Genomic DNA, 20,194 nt, shown 5'->3' with positions numbered 1-20,194 from the left:
GGCTGACCTTTTCATGGGTACAAGATCATTTATCTGGCTCTCATTAGGGAGACCTGTGGCATAGTCTTTTTAATAATGTAGCAATGGCTTTTCAAATTAATTTTCTTTCCAGAATTAGTTCTCATATGTAATCTATGTCCTTTGGTTCATTTTTGAGGGGTGTCAATATCCTGTATTTAGCAATCTCAGCTTACAATACAAAGATTGAAATGTAACACTTATCCTTTCAGGTTAATTTTGAGAGCATACAACTGAATTGTTGGAGGGGAGGGGAAATGTAAGTCCCAAACCCATGGGTTTTGCCTGCATAGGGAGCAGAGCCCAACTCCAACATCTTGCAGCTGCTTGTACCTGCCTGGTGCTTCCTAATTTGCAGGTACAGCAAATTCCACAGAATTACTGACCCTTTTCTTGGAGTTGACTTTTCAATAAAGTGATGGTCCACTTCTCCCTTTGGCATGGCAGCCTCCCAGTTAAAGACCTTTCCCCAGGACTGGGGGCTGCAGATTTAAGAAGCCTGGGATACGTGAATCAGAGGAATGTCTCACTGGAATCAGGCTCACACACACCATCAAGTAACCAGAGTGATTAAGGGACACAAAGATAATGATTCCTGAGTGAAGTTGTGTTTATCTCTGCCTACCTGGAGTTTGCAATTTACAAATACCACCCCCCCCAGTAAATTGATGAGGTAAACTGCATTCCCAGATTTGTCAGAATAGGTCCTACAATTGGCACAAAAAAGAGCAGACGTGTTGCTATATCTGGAGATAAGCAGCCAGAATCTTCCAGGAATTAGTTTCTGAATTTTTTTTTCCTCTGCTGGTTGTGGTGCTCTGTTTTCTTGAGTGCTGACTCCAGTAAGCCTTTTCAGAAAGACAATTAATACCTTGGAAAGCAGCCATCAGCCATCTGAAAATAAAAGGTTCTCACCAAGCTGTTTATGCATGGCAAGGGGGGACTCAGTTATAACAGAGATTAAAGAGGACACTTGTTTAAAGTGAGGCTACTAAGGATGTATACATTGTATGGTAAATATATTGACAAAGCTGTCCTGCAGGAAAGATATTCAGTAAATTGGATTATCCACATTCTAAAAAGATTATCCACTTAAAGGCCTCTGGAGATTTGCTGGTGGAATAAAAAAGGAGGGAAGATCTAGGCTGCAGTCTAGCTAAATATTTTTTCAGTTCTTTTTCTGCATTTAATTAAAGGAACATCCTCTCCTGCTCCTAATCACCATTCTGTGCCTCTGTACAGTCAGTGCTTTGTGCCACCTGTAGATTTACTTCAATATGTAATGATTTGTCAAAGATGCTTTCCTCTCCATCTCATGCTGCTCAGTTGACACCAGTGAAAATTGAGCCCTGAACACTTTGGAATTACTGGAAAGATCAGAACTAACCCAAGGCATTGGGGATGTTTTTTCTCACATGTATGGAGAAAGCCCTGATAACCAATGTGGAATTTTGATATGCTGGGATTGAGTTGCCGTTGGGAGCAATGTTTGAATAGCAGATGTTAGTGTCCTGTCACCTTTCAGGGCTGCATCATGAGGACTGAGATTTTCTTGGAAAAGGACTGTAGAAAGAAAAGCTTCTTATGTCTTCTCTGTCCTGCAGTAGCCATGCACTATTTGGCAGCAGTCTCCTCCTTCACTTTCCTACTAAGGGAAATGTATGCCATAATTTGTGTTTAAAAGGGGCTTGTAAAAGAGGATTGCATGAATTTTTAGCATATGACTCATTTAAAATTAAAGGCAGCTTTCTACTAACACCCTGTATATCTCCAGTAATTCAGGGAGTGTATTTTAAAATATTGTAAGGGGGAGTTACAGGTTCTTCTCCTTTTGCTTTTGGTTTTTTTTTTTTCTTTTTGATGAAGTCCTTTTACAAAGTGTAAGTGCAGAAATATTTTAAGTAGCAAGGGTCTTGTGTAATCCACCTGCTTCATTAATCATGCTTTCTATTTAACTATATGTAATAGTTTTTCAAAGGCATTTTTGTGGAGCTTTCTTGGTCACATGTGACAGCTGTTATTTTTAAGTTAATGCAATGTCAGACCACTCTGAATCCTGAGACGAAGCAGCCTTGACATTTCAGCAACTTTCCCAAATTGGCTTCTTGAATATTCACTAATACTACTATAATTTTTCCCTGCATATGAAGCATTGCTTTCTTTTACAAGATGAGACAGATCAAAGTTGGCTTTTCAGCATCTGAGGATACCCAGATACCATCTCAGGGAGCTCAGAGCAGTACTTATGCAAGTGAATGACTTTTTTATGGACTTATATGTCACCCTGAGTTCCCAAATGTAGGATTTGGTTGTCACATGGAGGGGTTCAGTTTCAGCTCAAATTATGAAACCTGAAAGACTGCAACTCTCCTGAAATAATCTAGGTACATTAAAAACCATCATATGAAACAATGTTTCCTTTTTCCAGTCTCAACCAGTCCTTTGATCACAATTCAGCTATTCAGGAATGATTCTGTTAAAATAAAAAAAAGGAAAAAAGAAGTCACATCTAATAATAAAAGAATATTGTTTTAAGTGCTAGGATAAAAAAACTTTTCACTAAGAATATTGGTTTCTTAAGGAACATAGGATATGTAAAGTTATCTCCTCTACCATCTCATATATTAAAAACACAAAGATATAATCAAGCTTTCTAGAATCCAAAATTTCTCTTTGTTTGGTGGGGTAAACATGAGACTTTTTGGTGTCTGGAAAAAGCTCACAAATGTTCAGAGGCCAGTCCAGTCCAACTCCTCCTTCCAGCCATCAGCAGCCACCAGTCATCTCCTGCTGCACGGCAACATCATGTTTCTTGTCCTTGCTATGCTCTGGATAACAAAATTTGACTAAATTAACTGTGGTCCATCTCTGTGGATACCTGTGACCTCACTGGCTGTGAGCTCAGGGTTGTCCTTCAGCAGTGCTGAGTTGCTGCTTCATGGACAGGAACCTGAGTGCAGAGGTGGTCAGTGCGGTGGGAGGGAGGGTGGAGGTATTGAAGGATGGAGACTTGGGTCCATTTCCAAACTCCTGAAATGTTCCCATGGTTTTGGCTCCTCACTATTAAAGGTGCTGGGGAGTAAAACGTCCTAATTCTCTCCTGATTTCATCAATTAATTTCTCCTGGAATTAATTTGTCCTCTATTATAGTAGAAGGTTGTGGTGGGTCGATATTTTTGTTTTAAAACAGCTACTATGAAAATAATTACCCAGTGTCAGTGCAGTGGATTTCTTAGAATATTGTTGGTAAATTCATACGAACAATTTACTGAGATCATCAGGAGGGAGGGAGTGTGTTATCATGCAAGGTAGGGTTTCTCCCTTTACCTCTGTGGGGCAGAATTCAGCTTGTACTTTGGACAAATATATTTTTGAATTACAATTTCAAGTTTCCTACTGGGAAACCCCACTTTTGTAGCTAAACTGTGCCTTTTGTGAAAACCATTTTAAGCCAAATGTTCTTTCTTCTTCATTAATTGCTGCCTCCTTTGCAGGGGCAGACTGAATAATCTTCATCTTCTCTTCCTCTTAGGTTAATATCAAACACTGGCCTTCGCTTTTTACCTGCGGTCCACAAGGTTCACTCTTTCCAGAAAGTTTTGCTGTAAGTTTGAGCATTTGCTTTTCACTTTTTGAAAGCTGCCTTTGAGTGTTCTTCTGCTCCAGCAAAGCCTTTCAAGACATGGTTCCCTCCATGTGTTCATTTACTAGCTCCACAGTGGTGTGTTGATTGTAATTTTGCAGGCCTTGATGATAATGCGGTTCAGAAGGTCTCAGTTCTCTCCAGGTCCCTCTTTTTACAAAGCGTTGGAACTTGCACTTTACAGACCACTCCACCTGCAGTGTGAGCACGTGTCTGGGTGGCCCAGGGGACAGATAACATCCTTTGACTCCTCTTTCAGAAGCTGAAGTCCAAATCAGGATGGTGGCAGTGGAAATTTGTTGCTACCAGGTGAAAATTTTCTGACCTGCATTGGAAGAGCTACATTCTATCAGAACTGGCCACATCACTGAGGAATTAAAAATAACAAAAATAACAAAACAAAACCAAAACAAAACCAAAACCGAAAAAAAAACCAAGCAAACAAACAAAAACCTCAGGGAATTATCTACCATACCCTTTTCTGTTTTCGCCTGGCAGCAAAACTGTCCAGAAAATAAAAATTTTTTGCTATGGAAAATTCCAATGCCAAAGAGGAAGAACATATTTGTGCAAAATTTTGTGTAAAAACAGGCTGTTAATTTCCTAAAGCACTTCTTCTTCTTCTGTAGAAAAAAATACATATCAGAAAAATTTGGTTTCTTTTTGACTGAAAAATATTTTGACATACATTTCTCAATCAGTTCTTAGTATAACTGAAAGCATTCTTTTGGACAAGGTTTATTGTTAATTCACACACAAAGTTCTGCATCTTCAGAACTTTGATTAGAAGATTTTAAACTGCAGACACATCAATAAAAATGGACATAAAACATAGAAGGGGATGCCTGAATATAGTATATAGACATATCAGATAAGAAATCCATTTCAGGAATACATTTGACATATGTAATTCTGAGAACTTCAGTCCATTGCTCCTCGAAACCATCAAGGCAATGGCACTACAGAGACTTTCACCTGTACACCTTTGTGTTTATCATCAGTCTTAACTAGACAGGAATTACTGTGTCCTGTACAGCAAGAGCTTCTAATATTTTAGGTGCAACTCCTCACTTCCCTGTAAGAGTAAACAGACCTTGAAACTAATTGAGTCCCAAACTAGACTTCAGATCAAACCTTGGTCCCTTTCAGGTCAGTAAGAATATTCCCCTTGGCTTCAGATGTGCCAATATTTAAGTCCCAAAAACAGGTCTTGAAACTTATAAAGGGCAGATCTTTAGTAGAAGGGTACAGTTCACTTGCATGGGTGCTGTGTTCCCCTCCTGTTCCTGCCTCTGCTGCCCTCAGCTTGCAGACTGAAGCCTCTGTGTGAGTGTCACTCAGTGCAGAGTTGTGGCTGTATGGAGCTGTCAGCATGAGATAATTTTGGAATCATGCTTAATTTCAAGCTTTGCAGAGAACTAATTTTGTTCCATGCTTTCCAAGAGAAACAGCACGGAAACAGCCATATCCCCAGTCTAAATTATGAGTAACACTATTTAACTTCTTTGAAGCGTATATTGAGCCAGCAACAGAACCGTCCTTTTTTTTTGTATCAGTCACAACTGAGGAAAGATGGAAATTCCTACTTGTCCATTCAACAAACTGCACTGACAGGGGCCCTGCATTTAAGTTCTTAAGCACACACAAAGCCTATAAGCAACCCTGTTGACATCAGCTGAGGAATGATTCATGGGCTGGTAGGTACCCTGCTGAATCAGGCCAAAAAGGCTAATGGCTTTCCTCCTTCTGGTGGGGAGGCTGGGAGAAGGGGCGGCCTTGCAGCCCCTCCAATTGCATTTTCTGGGGAGTATGTTTGCTGGAGGAGCTATTTCATCTACGTCGGGGTTAGAGACCTGAGCTTTTATGCATTTTAATGTCTTCAGCCTCTCTGGGAGGAAAGTATGGGGGTGTTTTGTTCCAGCCTTTTTTTATCAGGAAGGTTTTTGCTCTGGAGGAAAAAAAATGTCTTGGAAACTTTGGTTATTACCCTCCGTCTGCAGTACTTCCTCAGATTGAATATAAGGGAAAAATACTGTGTTTGAAGCAGCATATTTTATTGAAAGGCTCACAGAAGTACAAAAAGGTGTAGTTTCTATTGTATTTTATTTTTCAGAGATATTCAAGACAATATCAATATACGTACAATTGAAAGAAATTCATTCATGGGCCTGAGTTCTGAGAGTGTGATTCTGTGAGTAGACATACAAATTCATTATTCTCCTTGTTAGCTCATTTCTTTTCCAGAACAGGGTCAAGGATACCAGGAGTTGGGCACTTTTTCATACACTTCCAAATTCAATTTGAGATTTTACATTTCTCCTTGCCCCTGAGATCTCTGTATTCTGTTTCCCTACCATGAAACAAATTAATGCTTTTGGGGTTTTTTGTGTTCTTGTCCTGCTCTTTATTTTAGAAGCACATCAGAGAGCGAATTTAATAATTACCAATGCCAAGGCGAAACACCTACAGCTACAGTTCCCTGTGATACAAATTGTGTTCAAACAGATGGCACGACTCATAAATATTTACAGTCAGACACATCACTCAACGATGTTTATTACTTGGGCAGAATGCATGGAGATGTTGTGGAAATGTGGTTTATTTGTACACAAAGTTAATGCATTGGTGCGGGCAGGTTCACAATGCAGTTTGGAGCTGCAGGGTTACATGACTCTACACTTGATCTGAACAGTCATGTATTTTAATGAACTAGCTGGCTTCTTTGATCCTTTCTCTTTGTGTATCAAAACATACTGTTTGCTTGCTAACAAGCTGCCTTCCTTTCACTTAGCCAGTGGCCAGACTGGAAAAAATTCCCATCATGTTTATGTGGTTTACCTGGCACACTGAGAGAGAAAAGCAAGGTTTGAATTGACTGAGCTCACGTCGATTCTGGGGGGAGCAAGGTCAGACAGTCAATAATGAAGAGAGTGCAGTAACAAGTCATTTGGCTTCATCTCTCCCTTTTCCCCATCAGTTATGCACAACCTCTCTCTGCTTCAAGTTCTGAAGTTTTAAACACACATACACACAGACTTTTCTCAAGTATCTATTTACAAAGCACTGCACAACAAATACTATGTTTATTTTCATAATACCACCAAAGGGTGAGATAAATATGCCAGAGTTTTGGTGTGTTTTGACCTCTCTGCACCACTTGAGCAGCTTGAAGTTGGCTTCCCCCTCTCCCCCCAAAATGTTTCATTGCTTATTATTTACAGTGAGGGGGTGAGGCAGTGGAACAGGTTGCCCGGAGAAGTTGTGGATGCTCCACCCCTGGAAGTGCAAAAGGCCAGGTTGGAGGGCATTTTGTGCAAACTGGTCTAGGGGAAGCTGTTGCTATCCATGGCAGGGGCTTTGGAACTGGGTGATCTTTAAGGTTCTTTCCAGCCCAAACCTTTCTCTGATTCTCTGGTATGATTATTGCCTGGGCATTGAAGGATACCTCTTTGGGGAATTCAGGCTGCTGGTTTGCTAGCAAAATTGCCCTGGTGGAGGGTCATGTTCACTTCCAGCTGCTTTGCCCTTCCTCCTGCAGCTCTCTATTGTCACAGGCTCCCCACACCAGCAGTGTGTGAGGAGCAGCAGGAGCTGTGTGTGCAGACCTGGCCTCCAGCACCTGACTGGTCAGACAATGTCCTGACTTTGCTCTAGTTCTCCCTAGAGCAATTCGGGACAGAGGCTGTGCATGTGCCCTTTGAGAGTCTCTGATTAGGCTTTCCTTGTGCTGTGGTGAACTTAGTTCAGTTTAGGCACAAATTTGCCATTTTTCTCTACAAAACTGAAGTCACAGCATCTCAACAGAAAGTTATGATTAGGGCAACATTATTTAGAGAAAGCAGGCATATCAAGATGATTAAAATCATCCACGACCCACTAAATCTCCACATTCTAGGAAGAAACCATATTAATAGACTTAACTGTAGCAGGTTCCAAGCAAATTTCTGCCAGTAATTGGGATTGCATCTGATCCTATGCTGTGCATGGAATCAGCACAGGTGGGAACTGAGGAGACATTTGGTAATGAAGTGCTAGAAATTTATGGAAGAAATTCACCCTGCTACCAGGTCTGCATGCCACTCAGGCTCTTAAGATAGATCTTCCGTGTCTTGAAATAGGGTGTAAATAGTACCTCAGGAGCAGTGACCTCTTGCACTGGGTGAATTTGAAGTTTTAAAAATCTGCTCTAGCAATAAAATTATAAGGAAAAGCCCCCATATCCAAACTCTGGATCACCACCTCCATTGTCACCCTGCTAATGTAAGAGTTAGTGGAGTCAGTAAGGATGCTGGTTGAAGTGAGGGGAGAATTTGCCTCAACAGGAATTTATCTATGTGTACTGTAATGAGGTCTTGGGATTTGGGTAATTTTTTTTGCTCTTTTTACGACTCAGATGCTATTAGCCGGGTGACAGGAGTGTATAGTCCACACTGTGTGGCTACAGTGACTCTGTTTTACAGCCTTAGTATCTCACTGCATTAACATCATGTTCAGTGAGAGAATGCAGTAAGTGCTAATAGTGTGATTAAAAACATATCTATCAGCCTGGCAGCTACAAATTTATAAGATCAATGTAATATAATAAATGTTTGAAATGCTGTTAGCAGGGACCTGTCTCTCCTCTGTGCCTGCTCACTCATGTCTAATAGTGCTGGCAAGTGAAGGGGACGGTGACAGTTCTCCTGATCCAGCCTGACAGACGTTACAGACACAGAGCTGTGTGCATCTGCCTGTCATGGTCAAAAGAGCAATCCTTTCAGCCAGACCCATGACTGATTTCCATGCTGACCTTAGCTCACCACCTCAGACCTCAGATAAGTGGGTCACTTGCATGCTCAGCTTTCAAAGTGAATTAGAAAAGAGTCCAGGTTTGCTGACAGTTTAATTAAATCAGGCCATTTTTGCCATCAATCAGACCTGTCACTGCCTGTTGGAAAGGGCGTGAGCTGCAAAGTGACGTTTAAGGCGAGATGAAAGATTGCACCATAAAGATGATAAATATAACTGACCTAAATGTAAATTTTTAGGACCACAAAGGGACAGAGGGAAGGTCGTTAAACGTTAATTAGGCAATGCACCGGAGTAAAAACTTGGCAGAGAGCCCCAGGAGCTTCAATTGCCAGGTTCACTACCTGTGTCTCCTGCTGGGGAAAGGAGCCTGGGGAGATAGGACCGGGCAGCAGAGCAGACAGGGAGTGTAATTTGTCAAGGCAGCAATGTAGGAGGAATCACCTGCTTTCTGGGCAGTTTGGCTGCCCCCTCCTGCCCTCCTGCCTGGCTCAGTGACTGTCAGCCCCCCTCCTCCACCTGCCTGGCTGTGGATGCGAGCCCATGGCACACAGCAGGCTTCTTTCCCTAATAACTGGCAAAGATGAAGCTGTGGCCCAGCGTTTCAAAAGCATCTTGCTAAGAGTAAAACTAAGTGGCACTTACTGCCACCAACAGGAAAGATCCTGGTCTCCCTGGCTCCTCTGCTGCCTTCCCAGTGGAGCCATGAGCAGCACCAGCATCTTCACCAGCTCTGCCCTTACTTCAGGAACTTACTCCAGCTGCCATCTCTGAGGGTAGCACTCAGCCACCCTATTTGTGTCTGCCACCTCCAAAGCCTTCCTCCAACTACTTACAGGGATCTTTCGGGCCAGCATTATTTCACCATTTTGACGTCCACTTAATTATGTTATTTGTTTGAGATTCCCTGTTTTGAATTGCATACATTTCTGTCATGAAGCATAAATAAGAACACAACTCTCTTTTCCTTCTCTCTGTTGCAGATGGCTCAATAAAAATGGAATTCAAGACATTGAGAATCATGCATTTAATGGAACATACCTGGATGAGCTGTAACTATTTCTGTTGTTTGCAATTCTGAAAAATGAAGATAGTAACTTCTTCAAGAATTTTTTTTCTTTTTAGTCTCAGACTGCTTCAGCATAAAATATTGTGTTTTTCAGAAATCTAAGTGATAATCACAACCTAGAAAAATTACCAGATGAAGTCTTCCAGGGAGCCATTGGACCCATTGTTTTGTAAGTAATATTTGGATACCATTTTTCTCATTATTGACTCCTTAGAAAAGGTCAGAGAAGAACATATGAATGCCAGTCTGGATTTCAACATCTTGCAAACCTTGGAGTTCAAGACCAGAGGTCTAGTTCTGAATAAAAAAAGGAATCCATAACTGAAATTTCAGTCTAAAATTTTATTTTCACTTTGTCCTCAAAATTTTGAGAGTATTAGGTCCAGGTGCCTCTCCACATTTTATTAAATTGTGCAAGAGAGGAGTGGTTCTGTTTTGTTTTTTCCTCTGGAAAAAAATGCTTTTGATTTTCTGTTTGAGCACAACCAAGACTGAGTGAGTGGTTCTTAGTGCTGGAATCTGAATTACTTGCCACTGAAGATCTGCCCCTGCATCTGTGCAGCTGAATTCTGAAGCAAAATTCCCATCTTATGGGGAGGGGGATTGGGATAAGTATGAAATACATCCCACACATATCCAGCAGGATGTCCTTGGTGGGTAATGAGCTGGCGATCGAGAACCCAGCAGTAGAAAATTTAGCAGAAGGATGTTCGTGGATCTCAGCCACCATTACCTCAAGCCACAGTTTGCCATAGGGTCCAAAAATATATGAGTTTGCACAGCTCCCTGCGTTTCTGAGCACAAGTCACCACATGTAAGGGCTACAAGAGAGATGTGTGATTCCTGATTCATCGAAACCTTTCTCTCTTCACATCTACCTTGGGTGTCCAGAGAGGGCTAAAAGTCACCCTGAACCAGTGAGAGGGGTCATTGGATCTGTTGGAAGATTTGACACAGGTGCTAGAGTGGTTAAAAATCTGAAAAGAGGGAGAAAAAATGTCTGATTATCCTTGAGTTGAGTCCAGAGCTCCTCCTCCGAAGGCTATTTTCTACTGTGTGATGGTCAGTGCACCTGAGTGCAGAGCTGAGTTTACTGCATTCTGCTCCACTTCCATTGTTTCTTCAAAGCATCCTTTTTTGGAAAAGACTGACACTGGAGCATCTTCTCATCAGTAACATCATAGGTGTTACTTTGGGAAATCATTGTTTCCTGTAGCGAAAAGTGAATGCATTTTCTTTGCAAGCTATACTTGATACAATCATATTCTGGAGGTTTATCAAATTGATTTGCCTGTAGTTGAGATTCATTTGATAGTTCAATTTCTAACACTGAGTTATTTGTGTAAAAAGTTTTCTGTTCCATTACCAATACATCCACTATTCTGTGGATGGGAAATTACCTTTTTATCCTGGATGAGATCATGAAAGAAGAGCTTTCTTACTCATCCATCACTGTAGTGTACACCAGGGATCTGCTTTCACTTGTGGAAATGATTGACCCATAATCATATCTTTGCTGGGACAAATCATATTTTTGCTGTTGCTGCAATCAAATCCATGTTGCAGACCGCAGTGTTTTAATAGAATGAACATCAAGGTGGTTTAACTCCTGATCTTCTTGAACCAGTGTTACAGAGTCAATTAATGCCAACTTCTATTTTATAATTCATCATATTAAAGTAATGTAATAAAAGAAAGAAAGACAAACACAAATAGCACCAATCATAGGGCTTGTAGAGGCTACAGAGTTTCATAAATAAATTCCTCTCTCACACTTATAGCTCTTGACTGAATTAGAATCTCTCTTTGGGAAAGACGTCAAATTTTGAGTTAAAGGATTTCAGCATTGACAGTAGGCCAGCAAATCAAATAGCTAATAAATCTCACAACTATTCATATTCCTTCTATACAGATACACACTCTCTTTCCAACTTGGAGTTTCATAGCTTCAATTTTCAGCTGCACTGTTTCATTTAATTGTCTGCTGCTGCTCTCAGAGCTGTAGTGGCTTGCACCAGCCTTTGCTGGTGTCCATAGTTCTCTGGCTGTGTCCTGACTCAATGCAGGGTGAGGTATGGCTTTGGCCCATCCTGCCCTTGCAATTTGTCTTCATTGGTAATCCCACATATGGAGGCTGCAGGAGAGCTCCAGTAGATCCCCAGCTCAACAACTGAGTCCCTGAACTGCAGCCAGAGATCAGTTTAGATACAAGCACAAAGAAAATTGTTCTCCCCAATCCACCCACCCTGCACTGATTTCTGCTCCAGGAGCTATTTTTTGCCATTTTTGTAGGTGCCTTTCAGACTTCATCAGCTGGTCAGTGCTTTTGCTAATCCAACAGGGGCTCCCAGTGGGAAAGGGAACTGACTGGAAGAGAAGGTAGATTCATTTTGCTCTTCCTGCACTGGCTGCTGTCAAGGCTGATGACTCACAGCCAAGCAATGACAACACAAGAACACATATTTCAATTGCTGATTCCTTCTGGTTTGATTTCCTACTGCCACTTTATAATCTTGTTGATTGGGCGTATTAAACTTATCAAGCCTCTAACTAGAGCAGAGCATCCCAAAGAACCTCTGCACTGAGGTGCATGTGTGTGGTAACTCAGTGGAGTAATTTATTAAACCATCTGCACAATGTCTGTGTTTGCTTTTTGGGGCTTGTCAGTGGTGTATCCATAGCTATCCCTCACAGACATACTGAAGAAAAACCCACAGGGAAAACAAAGCACTTTCCCTAACTCCATTCTGTTGATGTGTGATAATTGGCATTAAAAGAAAGGCTTCTTAAATAAGAAGAAAAAAAATATTGTGGAAAAAATATTTAATATCTTTGAATCTATTTGGAGATGATGAGAGATTCAGTAAACTTTTTTAAGATTTCTTAAGTGCTATTCCTACTCATAATTGCTTATTTCCACACAGTGTAATACCAGTTTGGACTCAGTAATGATTTTTAGCTAAAAAGCCAAAGAAAACATTTTCTGTGCTCTTGTTCAGAACTATGAAGTTACACATTCTCTTAATGATGCCATGAATGATGCTGCCTGTGGATTTAAGCAGAAACCTGCTGTTTAGTTTTTGACTCATGAGCATATACTCTGGGTGACAGTTTTCATTAGGCAGAGCACTGAGGGCAGTAGTCAGCACAAGTGAAAATTGAGGCTGCTCATTGCAACCTAATTACCTCTTCAAGCATCCAAGCTAGAAATCAATAGCCTAAAAATTCTCATCAGCTGCTGGGTTTAGCTCCTGTAGAAACAGGCTCAGGACCTCAGGACCTCTTCTGTGAGAGGTGTGACTTCTCTCTGCCTGCCCTGCAGAAGTTCACAGCACTTTGGAGTACACAAGTCTGTCTCCCAGTAAAAGTCACAGTCTCCAGCTGGGGCAGTGGAGTGGAGTTTGTGTTTGCTCCTCTGCTGCCACAGTCCATTGTCCAGTTGTTGAAGGTGGCACATTCCTTCAGAGCCTGGAGGTAAAGTCTCAATTGTGGACACAGCACGGACACAAAGATCCTCTTTACTAATTTTACAAACTGCTTTATCTTCTGCCTGTGAACTTAGACTTGGCTGGAGCTCAAGCAGAGCCCTTTCCTGGTATTCATTTTGCTTTCTAGACCAGAAAACAGAGGTGAAAATGTGTGTGTGCTACACAGCAACTGTCTAAACTTTATTACATGCTGCTAAAACCTGGTCTCCCCCCCCCCCCCCACATGGCACCACTCTCCTGTATTAATGCTATAATAAAAGCAATTTGTGCATGTTGGGTGATAGAGATCAAATAACATGTCCTGACATCACATTGTCAAAGATGAATTGGAAACTGTACTTTCAAGGGGACATGGAGAAAACTGCAAATATCGTCAGTCCAATCCCTTGATTAAGGAGAAATCTTTTCTTTTCTTGGAGAAGAAAAAGCACAGCAGCCTCAGCAAACACTGCATCCTGGATCAGTCTCAGGCTGTGAGAGCACAGGGCTTAAAGGAGGAAGGGTGATTTTGTGCAGTTCACTTTTACCTTTGCTCTTCAGAGAAAGGAGTTGATCTCAAGCTGTCATGATCTGAGGGACATGGTTTGTGCCCCAGTGAGGGAAATGCAGAGTTGTTTTTCCCCATCTGCTACAGTCTGGAGGTATGGGGATGGATTCCTGAGTATCTCTTAGCCTAGAGATGGAGCACCCTTGGTCCTTCTTCCCTGTCTTCATTTGCATGGCACAAGTCAAGATTAAGTGTTTGCAGAACATATTTCCTTTTAAAAGCCCCTCCAATGCTCTCCTTTGTACTTTCATGGCTGCAGATTCCATTGTTGCCTCTGATAGCCTGCCCCACAGTAATTGCCTTCCACATAAACACATCCCTCCCAACCTCCTGCAGGCGTGCCCCTTTCTTTGCTTCAGTCTCTGCTATATTTGTTTTCTAAACCTCCGAGAAGGTTTTGTTGAGATTTTTTTTCCCCTAACAGCCTGAACAATGCCACCCCCATCTCTCTTTAACCTGTTTTTCTTCCTAATGAGTACAAAATCTGATATCCCCAACCTGTCCTCACATCTGTACCCACATGTGAGCTTCTCTCTTTGTGTTTATTGCCTTTTCCACAGCAGCCTTCCATGATGTGATGTTCATATAGCAAACTTCTTTTGTGATTTCATCAGCCTTTTTCTGTCGTTTAACAGTATTCTGGGATGACTGCTGCAGTTAATAGCTACTTACTAAACTCAGCATCATATGGCAGTAATAGTTTATATGCCTGCTAATTTTTATCCAAAATATTATGGGATTTTTTTTTCTTTTGTTCTCACACACTAACATTACTTGATTGTTGTTTGCAATGGATATTAGCTCAGTTTCCTGGAGGAACAGCCAATTTAGCACTGGATCATCTTTTCAGTGTAGATTTCCAGCTGATCTGTTTCCAGTCACTACTCTGAGGATGAGTAGGACAGTCTAAAACACAGATCCATTGTTGAGCAGAAGTAAATTTGCTTTTTACCAAGATTTTCATATGTTTTTTTAAAGGGATATTTCCAGGACGAAAATCAGTTTCCTGCCAAGTCATGGATTAGAACTCATTAAGAAGCTAAGAGCAAGGTCTACATACAATTTAAAAAAGCTTCCTGACTTAAGCAAATTTAGATCTTTGATTGAGGCAAACTTCACCTATCCTAGCCATTGCTGTGCATTTACAAGCTGGAAAAGACAAAAGTAAGTGAATTAATTTGTTTTTCTTTTTGGTGCTTTTCAGCCGTTGATAGTGAATTAAATAAAATTCCTCAAAAGGTGGATAGAAAAGGTCTCTTCAGGGCAGGTAAGTAAATGGATGGAAATAAATGAATACACAATACATACAGGTTTATGCATGCCACACAGTGCACTGCCTCTCCATTGCAGTGAATTATTAAATTTTGACAGACAGAACTCTCTCCTCACCTGTCATAAATGTGCCTTTCACTGGGACCAGCCTGGAGCCACACTGAAGACATTAAACAGAAAACATTTGACAACTGTTTCAGAAGGTAACTGGAGAGAAGGCTGTGCTGGCAGAGAAGCTGGTCAACACTTGGTCATCAGTCCAGGAGAGCAACAGGACCACTGAGCGATCCCAAACATTTCTTCCAGAAAGCCTCATTCACGTTGGAGCATGGCCCAGCCAAGCTTCACAGATTCATTATCTGTTCAGTTCATACTCGCAGCATTTTAGGACATTTAGGTTTTCTGAGCAGATCCATTTCATACAAATCAAAAGAGCAGGGTGGAAGGCTAAGGTGTCTTTTTAGACTCCAAAGGTTATTTTCTGTGCTTTTTTTAATTTTCCATTAGCAAGTTGCAGTGAGGCTTTAGGTATCAGTGATTCTCATTGAGTATTTTCACCTCAGTCATACAGTATAAAAATGTTCACATTTGGTAGTTAATGAACCTCTTGAATCTGTGCCACTGGAAAACATGAGGAACTGATACCTATAAAAACCCTTGTTATTGTTTGAAATTCTTCCTTTGCTGGATGTCCTGAAAGACTTGGACTTTGCCATGGCAGGAAAAAAAATCTATGAATCATTGTTACAATTCACGACATCATCATCAGAAGTGGCATAAAACTCCAAAGAAAAGTAAAACCATGCAGAGAAAGCATAAACTGTTAGTAGCTTCTATTTTAATACCCTCAATAGCCATTTATTTTACTTTTAGCATTGTACTGTCACCAGACAAGGGAAGATAACTGAGTTAGCTGATAGCTAAGAAATATCATCTACATGTGTTTACAAAACTGTGTAAAGAGTGCAAGTGTGATGGTGGAGACTGTAGTGAGAACAGAAATATCTGACAGAATCCATCTCCCATCACCCGTCTTTGGTCCAAAATGCTGTTTTCACCAGAACAGTTGATCTGCAACGTTTTCACACACTTGGGCAGTCTTATGCAGACATGGTGCCTGGTGGCTTCTAAGCAGGAATGAGTCCAGTCCTTCCAGAACTGGTGGCAAAGTGTTATTTTCCGATGAGTCCAGTGTTTACTTCTGAAGCTGCAAAGAAACACTGATATCACTGTGATTCATATTTTTTAAGGTACTTGGCTTCTGGGCTGCTTGGGCCTAATCAGGACCCAAATCCCAGAATCCACTCCTTAAAATAGGCAACAGGACTTTTCAAAAATGGAGCTGCTATTGAAAGAAAGCTACAGGACAAAGCAGTCCCAACCCTGTGGTAACCTCTCAGTATCTAGTCCTCTCACATGGGCTTTGAAGAACTTCCATGCCACACACTCATTACACAGAATTAAAGTCCACAGCACTCACTTCCCCATTAGTATAGCCCCACTTTTTGAAGCCTTTCCCTGGCTAGCAAAAAGGTAAGGAGAGCAGAACACAGCCCCTTCCACAACCTGGGTAAGTGTAATTTTGCGAAGAAACATCAAGAAACCAGTGAAGATATCACATAGCCCCAGTGTGGATGTTCCAGGCTGGGCTGGAGGACCATGCCATGATGAGGCTGCTTCTGGAGCAAGTCTGCTCACAACTGTACCACCCTGGTCAACAGGACAAAATTGAACATACTTACCCATGTCTTTAATAGTTACCAGATGTATTTTCTAACAAGCATTAAGCATAAATGCAAAATTATGAGAACATATTATTTAGATGAATCTTTGCTGTCAGCTTCTTTTTAACATAATTAAAAATTGTTATTTCTTCCTTACAGTCATGTCTCTTGTACTAAAATTGGTGTGAAACTGAGATCCTCTCTCCTGATTAAAGAGAGAAAGTGGATGCATGTGTTTGGTTTGAAGACTGAAAGTATTACCATACAGTTTAGCAGAGATTAGTCACACATACAGTAGCTACACCCTCTTTCATTTCAAAGCAGTTTTTGTGACAGCTGGCACAAGCTGCCTGTGCACTGAAGGCTGCTCAGGCTGGTTTAAAGTTATTAATAGTTTGCATAGTGCTTGATCACTCAATGTGTAATATTCCTTTGGTAAGGGCTGTACTTGGCTCAGAGCAGCAGGCATTGCTTGTGGTGGTGGCAACCCTGGCGTGACCTGGCTTGTCGTGCACCTTCACAGAAGACGGCCATTCCACGTGGCCATTTGGCTCACAAAATTCTTCCAGGCAGTCCAGGGAGTATAAAAATGATGTCTCACCACCCCTAGAAGTGCATTTCTAAGGATCACAGCAGCAGCTGGTGTTCACATGGGAACTTTTGGAAGGAATTAAGACAGGGATGTGCGGCCCCTTTCTGGCTACCCATTCATGTTTGATTTCAGCTTTTTGAGACTTTCGAAGCACTCAAAGCCCTAGACAAAATAAGTTACCATAGTGGGTCACCCTCAATGATCTCTCCAAAAACTATCTGCAGCAGCAAACAGATGCTGTTGTGATAATGGAAAGCTTAAACCTGTTACAGCAACAGTGCTTTTTAAGTTTTGGAGGATGCCACATCAAGCACAGCATTGCCAGTCTGAGACACGTGTTAAAAACATAAGAGAGTTTTGATGTTTTTCTCATTCCAGTAAGGATTATATGCTAAATATTGATCTGTAGTTTGATCACACTGGAATATTGTGATGCTGGCCTAAGAGAAGGTAAGTTACATTCTTGAGAAAAGTCTAGCACAGTATGTTGAACTCCCCTCACGTTTTTCTGTGACTGGAAAATAATATCCTTGAAGTGCGGATAGGGCAGAGGCTGGATGTTAAAATGCTCAACTTGACACAGACCATTATGAACTTCAGCAAGATTTTGGCTTTCTTTGACATAAAGATCACCCTCTGCCCAAAAAAATGGCATTGATATGACTCTGTCCTTACACTTGATCGTTATTCTTCAGAGGAGCTGTCACTTGAAATCCTACTTTTTCAAAAAATGTGGCAGCATCAGGAATGGTGTTTGGGCCTAGTCTCACAAGAACATACTATCAGTTGCTCACAACTCACTTAATGGCACTTTTTGGTGAGGATGATTGGTTTGAGATAGGACTTATTACGGAACATAGGTCAAGACTATTTATTCTGCTGGGAGCTTTTCTCAGCACAAAAGATCCTGCTGCCACCAGATCCAGACGAGGTGCATAAAATAACTACTTAAATAACCACTTGTAGAAAGGTAGTAATTTTTGTTTATTTTTGTCACAGCACTCTGCCAATTTCAGTTTTGTTCTCTAAGTTGCCCTGTCTCCAGTTTATTTTTCTAGTTTATTTAAGCAAAATAACGTTAAACAGTAAGAAAAGTTTACACAGAGAGGGAATAAATTAACTGTTTTACGACACCCACAGTCTCAACAGAAAGCAAGGAACACATCCCTTGGCAAATAATGTTTTAAATTGTTGCTCTAAGTGCACTGCACAGCCCAAAGGGTGAGAAACACAGGGCAAAGATATGACTAGGAGTCTGTGTCAGAGGATAGCTTTTCCTTTCCTTGGGAGTTTCATCTTACCTGCTCCCAATACAGCAGGAGGAACCAGCAGGACACTCCTTGTTACCCTTCCTTGGACCAAACACCATATTTTTTGGGACTCTGGTTTTATTTGGGACACTGGCTGTAAGAATAAGGAAGAATTATTGAATTGTAATAATCAGAAATATTTAATTGTCCTTACATAGCGCTGTTGCCAGGATATATATTTAGGTCCAGGCAGTGACTCTAAAATTTTAGAAAAAGTCTTTTTTTACCTCATGCTGAGAAATGATTGGCTACAAACATTTCCCTCAGTTCATTTTGAAAGAACCACCAATTGCTGTAGCTTTCAGTGCCCCCAAGTGCCTGTTGCACTAAAAAATGAGGAACTTTTTCTCCTGTTATTGCTCCTTGGAAGCCTATATTCTCTTTCAGCCGGAGAACTGCTGATATATTGATCAATACTCTGGACCCTTCACTCATCCTTATGCGAGTAGAACACAGGAGAGCAAAATGTAATGCCTTGTTATTGCTACTGTGACCTTCATAGTGCATATTTGACCTCACAGAAAATCAGTTTTCTGACTCAGTTGACAGGCAAGATAAAAAATATTGATAATAGTAGAGGATGTTCAGAATCTCATAGGAAATGTCCCTCACCTTCTGGTGCTGGACCTTCATTAGTTTTCCTTTTCCTGCAGACCCTTTAAACTCAATTTTTGGAAGATGTAGTGAGTGCAGAAAGTCAAAGGGTAAAATTAGGTTGCAAAGAAAAATTCTCCCTTTTAGGCTACCAGTTGTTCAAAATTTTAACATTACTTGTCTAGAGAGTTTTTTTCTCAACTGTACTCAGAATCAGGGTGGAAGAAAAGCTGGGGTCCTATCCTAGAAATTACACACCTAAACTGCAGCTCTGTAGGCAGAGCTGAACTGGGTTGGTTTTACAACAAAATGTCAACTGTTTTATTCCAAAACTGGATGCAAGTTCATGGGACAGCCAAACTCTAAGGCGGCCAAAGAGCTGTTGTAAAAACTCACCATTCATTTCATGCTTACACTTGATATTTCTTGATATTTACAATCTTGTTGGAGTTGATCATCTTTCTATCATCACAGCCAAAATATTTGTTTTTTCTGTAGATCTAGGCATGGAGAAGGGCACAGAGCTAATATTCTATAAAATAAAGCCAAACACAAAACTATCAAAAATGCTAATATTTACCTGTGCTACTAAAAATTCTTAAAATGTTTAAAAAATACTTTCTGACAGGAACAAAAGCAACTACTGCTTCCATTAAAACATTTTGTTTAATTTGATTTGATTTGGTTTGGTTTGATTTTGCTTCACTTCACTTGATTTGTAATCCACTTCTTTTAAAAAACAGTCTTTAAGCAAAATGGTCTCCTGTGCCTTGTGTTTCTGTTGGCATCTGTCATCTATAGATTATCAGGAATCCTGCATGAATTTATTTGTGCTATTTACTTGTGTTACTGGCTAGTCAATATTTTGATATGAGGTACTAAAAATGAACAGCACAAAATGGAGCTATGTGCCCTGACAGAATCACAAGACAATGGTGAACAAAACCTTTAGGAAAAAGGGAATTTGAGAATAACTCTAAGAGACAGTAGCATTACTGTGGTTATACAGACTCCTTATGAGCACAGCTGATTTGATTTATTCCTCAAAGCTCAGTCTTACATCGGTGTTCCTCGTCACAGATTTCCCCCGTGCACAAATCAGCTTGTCAGTCACAGATTAGGTGAGAAAGTTGTTTCAAATGAGGGAGG

The 20,194-nt window shown here is 40.8% G+C and overlaps 1 protein-coding gene across 1 annotated transcript in view; it reads left to right on the top strand.

Moving 5' to 3' along the window:
- FSHR (follicle stimulating hormone receptor) overlaps positions 1-20,194 on the top strand; it is a 78,864-nt gene that overhangs the window by 56,133 nt on the left and 2,537 nt on the right. Inside the window, exons 5-9 of the mRNA XM_066316352.1 lie at positions 3,551-3,622; positions 5,775-5,852; positions 9,433-9,501; positions 9,613-9,687; positions 14,532-14,717. Of these exons, the coding sequence (XP_066172449.1) occupies positions 3,551-3,622; positions 5,775-5,852; positions 9,433-9,501; positions 9,613-9,687; positions 14,532-14,717 (480 nt within the window). The remainder of the gene's footprint in view (positions 1-3,550; positions 3,623-5,774; positions 5,853-9,432; positions 9,502-9,612; positions 9,688-14,531; positions 14,718-20,194) is intronic.

This window comes from Sylvia atricapilla, chromosome 3 (genome assembly GCF_009819655.1).
Source record: "Sylvia atricapilla isolate bSylAtr1 chromosome 3, bSylAtr1.pri, whole genome shotgun sequence".
In the NCBI taxonomy this organism is placed as follows: domain Eukaryota; kingdom Metazoa; phylum Chordata; class Aves; order Passeriformes; family Sylviidae; genus Sylvia; species Sylvia atricapilla.
The sequence above is the reverse complement of the archived record's forward strand: the minus strand, read 5'-3'. Positions and strand labels throughout refer to the sequence as shown.